This window comes from Thermobia domestica, chromosome 8, assembly GCF_964235325.1.
Source record: "Thermobia domestica chromosome 8, izTheDome1.hap1.1, whole genome shotgun sequence".
NCBI classification, from domain to species: Eukaryota; Metazoa; Arthropoda; class Insecta; order Zygentoma; family Lepismatidae; genus Thermobia; species Thermobia domestica.
In genome coordinates this window covers 106,370,988-106,380,538 of record NC_137461.1, presented here as the reverse complement: position 1 = coordinate 106,380,538, position 9,551 = coordinate 106,370,988, and the positions used below count along the sequence as shown (strand labels likewise).

Sequence of the window (9,551 nt, the reverse complement as noted above, 5' to 3'; positions counted from 1 at the left end):
GGAGACACTTTCTAGTCAATTGGATGAAGTAATTGATCTGTTGGAAGATCTGCGTGACACTTCGACTGAAACACTTGATACTAGAAGAGATGCTGGTCTTCTTGCAAGCATCCAGTCATTTAACTTCATTGCTTTACTATATTTCTGGTCTGCAAATCTCTCATATATTGATCGGATCCAAAAATTCCTTCAATCTCAGAATATGAGTTTCAATCAAACTCTTATTCAGTTACAGAGCCTGGTTGACACCACTGATACCTGGAGACTTGGGCTGGGCAAGGAAATCATATCTGCAGCTGAAGGAAGTTGCAGGGCATGGAACATAACTGTAGATACACATAGGAGAAAGAGATGCATGCCTGGAGAAGCAAAGAATGAACCCCTGACTGCACAGGCCAAAGTGAAGCGCTCTATCAATGAAATTCTAGATGAAATGAGATAACAAATGAATGATCATTTTACTCAGAGATGCATGACCTGACAGATTTGGATTCCTGTGTTGCATGGCCAACTTTGTGCAGCAGCTAGATTATGAGAGCAAGGAAAGGCTAAAAGCATGTTGATCTGATTTGGCTTTGTTCTACCCGAATGACCTGGATGGCTTGAAATTATTTCAGGACTGTAAGGATTTAATCCGTTCACTAAGGTGTGCTCAGAAAGCTAAAGAACAGCTTGACTTTCCCCACAAGGCATCCTGAAATATGTATCTTCAATGGGGCTTGAAATTTACTAAAGTTTGCCAACCGCTCTTCAGATTTTGATAACACTGCACGTATCTGTCGCATCGTGTGAAAGTTCTTTCAGCAAAATGAAATTCATAAAATCATACTTTCGTTCCACAGTGAGTCAAAGATTCACGAATCTGGACATTCTTTCTATCGAAAATGAAATAGCATCTACTTTGGATTTTGATAACATAGTTGAGACTTTCGCTGCTACCAAAGCAAGAAAGGTCTCATTCTGAAAGTTGGTGGAACACAGGCTAATATGGTAGTGGAACTACGAAAAGTGGTCGAAAGTAGTAGTAGTTTCATGTTTGAAGTGAAGGCAATAAACATACAAACATACCAAAAGAGTAATATAATAAAAAGCCGTTAAGATCTGTCAATTGATTGGTGATAGCTGGTAATGAAAAGTAGGATGGTATAACCCGTAGTAGAATTCTGTGCTTACATATTTAATCTATAATATATTCCCAATTATTCAATACATTCAGAATTTTTTGTTATAATATATTCTAATACTATGTTAGTAAGAGGTAATGGAAATATTCATAAGTGACAGAATATAAACATGACTGAATTATTAAATACAAAATAATATAAACATAAAATAAGTGTGAAATCTGGAAACAATAGTAAAATAGACAAGCAGGAGAGAAATATTCTAGTGCTTAACTATTCATTGATACTTCGGCAAAAGTAATGGGACTAAATAGATAGTACATTATCACTGCAGAAAAACCTAGTGAGAGATAAATGAAGACGACACGCAGGAGAGAAATCTATTCTAGCTATTATTTACTGATAGTTCGGTTAAAAAAAAAAGTGTTTAAGTATTGTGTATGATCACTGGAGAGAAACCTAATGTTAAAGTGAATGGGGCTAATTGTAGAAGAAAAATCTAATCAAACAAAACACATGTAGCGCAAATTCAGACAGGGAGAAACTATGAATAAACTGACTCATATGAGAAATTGCACAGGAGAAACACCAAAGGAGAGAACCAAACAAAGAATTCTAGAAAACATAGAGCTTACATTTAGTAATCTCGTCGGTTATATTATTATTTGTATTTTTTTCAATATCAGCTCATTGGTATATTTTGTAGGTAAATTTGTCTCTAAATGTATTATTAGGAGCATTACTTCCACTATTCCATCTAATTACAGTACGCGTTGATACTAGGATAGTATAGGTGTAGGATAAATTCTGAATTCTAAGATTATGTTATTTTTGTCCTGGGTTGTAGTTTCCGTTACACTTGTATCCCTAATCCTTTTTCTATCGTGTCCTTTGTTTAAAAATGAATAAAAAGGAAAACAATATGCAATGATAGTCTTGGTCCAGTTTTATTTTTAGATACCAGCCTGAAGGAGGTTCTAAGTATTAAAAAATAGACAGGGATGCTGAATTTCATCCCATTTGTTTTATATAAGATTAAAATGATTAAACACACACACCAACGGGAGAAGGGGAAGAGTAAACAGAAAAAGTGACTATGTGAATGAATGTCAAAAATAGAAGTGTATAAATCACGATTGTTCGAAACGGGGGCCCCAATCTACTTCACTGGCCCCGGGCCCCAGTTTGCCTTACGCCGCCACTGATATACATATTTATATTTTTTAAAATTATCCTCTTAAAAATACTAGAGCATTGACTAGTATTACCCTCTTTAGAAATGCACGAATGTTTGCATTTTCGATAATTATATTTCAAGTCTTAAATATTTTGATCTTTCTCTTAATAATTTGAAAAGTAAACTATGCATGAACGAAAGTTCTTTACTGGTTGATTGACGAAATATTTACTTATAAATAGATGCTGACTCATGATAAATTTTGGTGCTTTATAGAACACAAACGAGAATTTCCATTCTATATTGTTGGATACACTGCACGATTTTCTATCGAAGAATGAGCAGGTTGTCAATTCAGCCACTTTGTGGCTAGATCTGGCCATTTTGAGAACCTGGCTAACCACAAATTTTCGAAAAAGCCATTTGTGGCTTTTCTAGCCATATGCTTTTTGGTTTTAGCAATTTCTAGCCACTTTTTGATATATTTTGTACGCATTTTACTATTTTCTGAAGTTTGATTCGTTCTCTAAGTGGTAGTATTCTAATCTTTACTTCTAGTGTTAACCCCCTAAAAGATAGAATTGATTATCATATTGATTCCTCCCCTATCTTATGGGCCGTTTACACTTAGTCGATTTGCGTTCGATTCAGTTGAATTGACGTCACTTTCAACTTAATCGACCGTGTAAACGGGACTTCAATTTAATCGCTTGTTGATCGAAGGCAACTAATGGACTGGCAACTGAATTGAAAGACGTTCTATTCTCTGTGGTTGAAATAATTGAACACATCCATCGATCTGATTCGGCCTAGTTGCTTCGATTTAGTGGCAAATGCAGCGAGTCGATTTAGTCGTGCGACTAAATCGACCAAGTGTAAACGCCCCATTAGTTATACAATAGAGAAGTTCGAAACCTGTAAGTTACCAGTAGACATTCAGAACAGACTTCCTGATAGTATTATAGACGCCTTTCAGAAAAATGTTGCTTTTCAGTGTCAATGATGATTTTAAACCAGTGAAATAGTCTTTTACTGACTTACCTTTATCTTTCGCTTTGGGCTTTTCAGTATCAATGATGATTTTAAACCAATGAAGTAGTCTTTTACTGACTTATCATTATCTTTCGCTATGGGCTTTTCAGTGTCAATGATGATTTTAAACCAGTGAAATGGTCTTTTACTGACTTATCATTATCTTTCGCTTTGGGCTTTTCATTATCAATGATGATTTTAAACCAGTGAAGTAGTCTTTTACTGACTTATATTATCTTTCGCTTTGGGCTTTTCAGTGTCAATGATGATTTTAAACCAGTGAAATGGTCTTTTACTGACTTATCATTATCTTTCGCTTTGGGCTTTTCAGTATCAATGATGATTTTAAACCAGTGAAATGGTCTTTTACTGACTTATCTTTATCTTTCGCTTTGGGCTTTTCAGTGTCAATGATGATTTTAAACCAGTGAAGTAGTCTTTTACTGACTTATCATTATCTTTCGCTTTGGGATTTGAAGATAACATCGATAAAATTGATAATCAGTGGCGAACATAAATTTCATGAAATTGGTAAATAAGTCTTCAATTGAAGAATTTTTTCAAGAGGTAAAATAATACACAGATGCTGGGGAAGTAGTCTATTCACAGGAGTCTATTTTTAGAATTAGTTTTGTTGGCTCTTTTTCATACTACCGCCTCCACATTCAAATGCGAAAGTGAAATGTATATTCAACCATGTGAATACAGTAAAAAACTAGGAATAAGTTGAAAACAAAAACGCTTTCTTCAATGTTATGAATTAAATTTGGATTGCGCCGCGTGCGAAAGTGTTATTTTCTATACGAAATTTCAGGCATAGTTTTGCAACTAGTTGGAACAAAAGCAGGCCGGTATAAGCAAACAAGACAAAATAAGCTTCACCTCAATCTGAAGAAGAAGATGATTATGATATTTACTGTTATTATGTTAGGGAAATTTTGTTTTAATTTTATGTTATTATAGATATCGAATTTATTTAGCTTTGTCTCAGCCCAGATTTTTTTTTTTTTTTTTTAGCCATTTCTGGCCACTTTTAGCTATTGATTTTAGCCACTTTTTCTCGTTGTGTTGGCAACACTAAGAATGAGTAGTCAGCGAGACTCACAAAAGCGATCAGCTGTTAGTAGAATGTGAGCGCTGTAGTACATGTCTGGTGTTCGTACGAGTGACGTTCAAGAGTTTGGTGTGTTGAAAGAAAGATGAGTTCCAAAGATCTTGAAATAGGAAAATCAATTCCCAGAGCACCAGGGAATATTCCTACAGCGGTATCCAATCCACAGGTATCAGCGGTGCCAAAACCGGCCGGTGCCTTAAAGGGAATTGTTGCGGGTAAGTTGTCTGCTTTACGTTTGTTTACTTTTTCCCAGAATACGATAAGTCGTGTTGGTATATTGAAGAAAGAAAAAAAAAATGCCTCGAAAGAATTTCCATCAAACATAATCATGAAACAGTTGATATTCGTGCAGTTTTCATTATTTTAAATAAATAAATAAATTTATGTGAGGATTGTTTGATATATGGTAGTTCATTGATTTTTTGTCAGAATGGCTAAGTACATTATGCAAAATTTCCTTCTTAAAAGGCTTACTTAAATAATACATTTGGGTAAACTTTACAAGACACGCTCCAGCTGTGCATCGATAAGTAGGGTACTTTTAAAAAGTATAGTAGAGTAGGGTAGGGTAGAGTAGAGTAAGATATAAATAAGTAGGATAGGGATTAGGAACGGGTTAGCTTAAGGTTAAGTAAGTTTTGATCCATTTTCATAAAATTATTAGTATGTAATTCCTCGTTTCTAAGTGAGTATACGTGCTGGAGCGGGCGTTGTAAAGTTAACCCGTACATTTTTATTGTTTAATCAGAAAAAAATGATGTTAGGAAATCCAAATCCAAAGCCTATAGAATATTTGAACAATATCGCGTGAATTCGTTCGTAAAGCTGTTGGTATGGTAAATCACGTTCTTTGGACAACTACCTGTCTTGCTATCCATTTTTATGGGGGCATACTTACGGGAAGATTCTAGAACACAGGTCCCCCTACATAGATTAGTAGCTAGGTTGGATCCTTTCTGTACCAGAGTTTACTACTCAATTATATAGTATTGCCGAGCGAACATCAGCGAGTGAAGGCGGGTTAGAGCCCTGCAGGGCACGTTGTTTTCTGTCTTTATCACAGCTAAATTGGGAGGGGAACCTGTATTCTAGAACCTTGCCCATACTTACATTCATGAAATATAAACGTGAGGAGTTGCTGTAATTCGTGGAGATTGAGTATAAATAATGCTTGTGACCATATGGCATAGAAAACCCTTATATAACAAAAAACGGTGCTGGATAAGTTTAGGCACACAATATTTTCCGGGAATTACATGTAAGAAGCAATGTATACATGGAAGGAAATGGAAGGAAAGACAGGCTTTTAAATTAAATGCTGAGTAATACAGCTGTATTTTAAGGGACAATGTTTAACAGGAGGGGTCCAGCAATTTTTTCTTAAAACTGTTGCAATTTTGGTACGTAGTTTCTGTTCATATTAGGTTAATTTAGATTAGTTCAGTTTAATTAGGTTAGGTTACTTTGTTTGATTATATTAGTCTAGGGTTCCGGCATAATTTTCGATAAAAATGATATAATTTCGCTTATTTTTATAATTATTAGGTTGATTCAGGTTAGTTTTAGTTCAGTTGAGTTTAGGTTGGATTTGGTTAGGTTATCTTAGGTCTAAGTACTTGCATCTTCCATTTCTCCCCTAAATTTTGTAATTTTTACGTGCTTCTGGACCCCGTCTGCTAAACATTTACCATTTTAAGTTTACAAGTGTAGGGTTAATAGTGTAAAATCATTATAAGTGCTTTATGAGGTTAAAATAAGTAAGTGCATATGAGAGATGACCGTATTAGATACTACTTTTCGCCGGTGGTGTATTTCTACACAATGTACAAAACCTGTATTTTATATTTACGAATGTGAAACCATTACAAGTGATATTGAAACTCGTATTATTGCGAAATCTTACATGTTTTCATATATTAGTCTACGTGTATACCGACCGTAGCTGACATGCCTGCTCCGTACGAACTTTCGCGCTAACGCGTGGCTCACCAGCTTCTCCCTGCCCTGACTCGGTTTGATGGCGTTTGTGCTTTTTACTGACCACATAGAACATATTGTTTCTTGCGCTGTAACTTTTATGTCATACACCCGGACGCTATATTTATACGCAGATCGTTAAAGAATTTCATTTTTCAACAATTACTTGTGTTGGACCTCTTGAATTTCATCTAAGCTAAGTAAGTGTAAGATCATGTCGCGCAGCACGAATCTTTTGGCGGACAATAAGAAGGTAATTAGTGAAAGAATTGTAATTTGGCAACAATTATTGCGAGTGGTGTGCAATTGACCCGCACACACAGGGTAATTTATGACCGATTGTAGTAAGAAGCGTTAATGCTATCTAAACAAATTTAGATACCAGTGGCGCCGCGTTATGGCACGGTGGTGCGTCTGTGGGGAGAAGGCGCGTCAGCGACCGTGGGCAAACGCATGAAAGAGGTTAGTGAAAAAATACTTTATGTGGCATAAAACTAATGTCATGCATGTGTCACAGCTTTGTGATACTTGTATGATCACTTTGCTTGTACACTTTCTTCACATAGCACCTATTCATCACGTTTTTGTTATGGAATGCTAAATGATAAGAAGCACATTTTGCATTTCGTATTTCTGCCTTATTATACATGTGAGAGGTAAGCTCCCGTTGCTTACTTATGCAATCCTATTGTGAAATCATGTAACATATTTATTCTTTTGAATTTACAAATTTTTGCTCCCAGTGGTAGCACCATGACTATGTATCCACATACGCAATGTTATTAGTCTGATAACGGAAGTTCTTATCATGCTTTTTGGGATTTTACGCAGCCCAAAAAACCCTCCAGCAAACTTTTACTTCAAAACTTGGATTGAAGGAGTAACCTTAATCCAATTATAATTATTTTCTTAGGTCGTATTTCTTAGTACATGCGTAGTTTCAGAATTGGTCTAAACTCTGTATTTATCAAGAAATCATCGCTAGAACAGAAAATATTTGGGAATGACATCATGAGTTTTATTTACGCTTCATCAACTTTGTTGTAATTATTTTCAGCTGTAATCTATTATGTAAAAATCCAAAGGATCTGGTTTGTGATCGCATTACGGGAAAACGGCTAAACCGTTTGAAATGAATTTTTGGATGTATTTATCATTTACTTCGAATGGACTTTTATCGTGTACCTTGTTTACAATGAGTATTCAATGGGGGGAAGCGGAAAATCAAAATTTATGAGAAATATTGAGTATTTCACGATCCTGTCAAGTTAGGAAAATGAAACTTCGTATATAAACTCCTCTTTAAAATAAATGAATACATGTTCTAACGTTTTTCAGAATCCTCGCTTTAAGGGAGACATTTCCCATAATTTCCTTCTTCCAATCGAAAACGATGTCGTCTCTTGTGTTTTGGGGGAAACTGGTATTTTTGATGGGAAACTGAAGGGTTCAACGGTCAGGATAACTGGCTCAGGGATTTGAATCCTGTGTGTAAGAGGGGATTTTATTTCTGTTCTATATTATATAGAAGTAGCATCAATTACCCGCTTCGCTGGGTTGAATTAAAAGAAAAAAAATATATGTTCCGTTAATTAGTCACTTTTTACTAATATATATATATATATATATATATATATATATATATATATATATATATATATATATATATGTATGTATGTATGTATGTATGTATATGTGGAGTAGCCCAAAAATAGGTATGCAGAGCAGCATCGATCAAGTATGACATTTTAATTTATTATTAAGATAATGCATTTATTTCCTTCGGTCTGTTCGAAGCTTCAGGTGTAGGTGAAAAGAAATTAAGAACAAATAATGAAGAAACTAAGTTAGTATCTGTGTGGACAATAAGTAAAAGATATTAAATGCCATGAGCCGATCAGTACAAGGCTGTATACTTACTTTTGGGCCACCCTGTATATCCCCCTCCCCCAAAGTTGCGGGGCTGAATTTGGATTTAAACTGCATCCCAATTGACTCTGAAAACTATAGTTTCGACATTGATATGAGTCATTTTCGATTATTTTTATATATCTCCTCCCTCCCCAAAATGTGGAGCTGAATTTGTATTTAAACGGGATCGAAAGTGATACTATTCATCTCAGCGACGCCGAAAACTACGGATTCGACACTAATATTGATCATTTTCATGTATCTCCCCCAAGTTGCAGAGCTGAATTTGGATGTAAACAGGATCGGAAGTGTCACTGTTCAACTCAGCGGCCCGTAAACTATGAATTCGATACTGACATTGGTCATTTTCGATCATTTTTATATGTCTCCCCCACCCCCTCCTCAAGTTGCGGGGCTGAATTTGGATTTTAACAGCATCGAAATTGTAACTTCTTTCTCAACGACACCAAAAAATTATAGATTCGACACTAATATCAGTCAGAGCTCCTTCGTGGCTAAGCGGTTAGCGTACTCGCCTTTGGCGTGGGAGACCCGGGTTCGATTCCCAGCGGGAGGTCATGTGGTTCAGATTCCACGTTAATCAGTAAATCCCATATAGCCTTGCTACTGAAAGCGACGTTGAAACGCACTACTCTCACCTTCCATTCTAATTGTAGTAAGAGGATGTTTCACATTGATTGTTTTGAGGTTCGGGTACTGACAAAAGAAACTTCTACAGTAAAACAATAACTTGGCGTTTTATCAGATGTACGAATACATAGTTCATCCAACAATAATCAACTGTAAATGGCCAACTAGATGATGCAGTTCTTCGAATAACGATTTAATTGAGAATTATTCTACATTTTCTTATCAGCCTTTTATTTCAAATTACATATCGTAATTACCTCATATTTATCACATATCATCATCATCATTTTTTTTACTAATATTCATATTCAATTATTTTATTTCATTATATTATTATTATTATTATGCACAATTCGTCGAGGCTGTATCAGTAAAAATCTCCCAATATATACATTAATAAATATATATACATCATCTAAATTACCAATGAACTACGTTGCACCATCTACGTATGAATTTCATTTCGTTGAGATCACAAACAAAATCTAGATACTAACACAATTGGATAAATTTTCAGACGTTTGATCCGGGGTTCTACGTTTTACAGATTCATAATTTTTACATA

The 9,551-nt window shown here is 35.2% G+C and overlaps 1 protein-coding gene across 1 annotated transcript in view; it reads left to right on the top strand.

Moving 5' to 3' along the window:
- The first annotated feature begins 4,431 nt into the window (after positions 1 to 4,431).
- The window catches only part of LOC145693120 (putative tricarboxylate transport protein, mitochondrial), a 137,182-nt gene continuing 132,062 nt past the window's right edge, over positions 4,432 to 9,551 (top strand). The window contains exon 1 of the mRNA XM_081768838.1: positions 4,432 to 4,662. Coding sequence (XP_081624964.1) covers positions 4,533 to 4,662 — 130 coding nt within the window. The 5' untranslated portion in view covers positions 4,432 to 4,532. The remainder of the gene's footprint in view (positions 4,663 to 9,551) is intronic.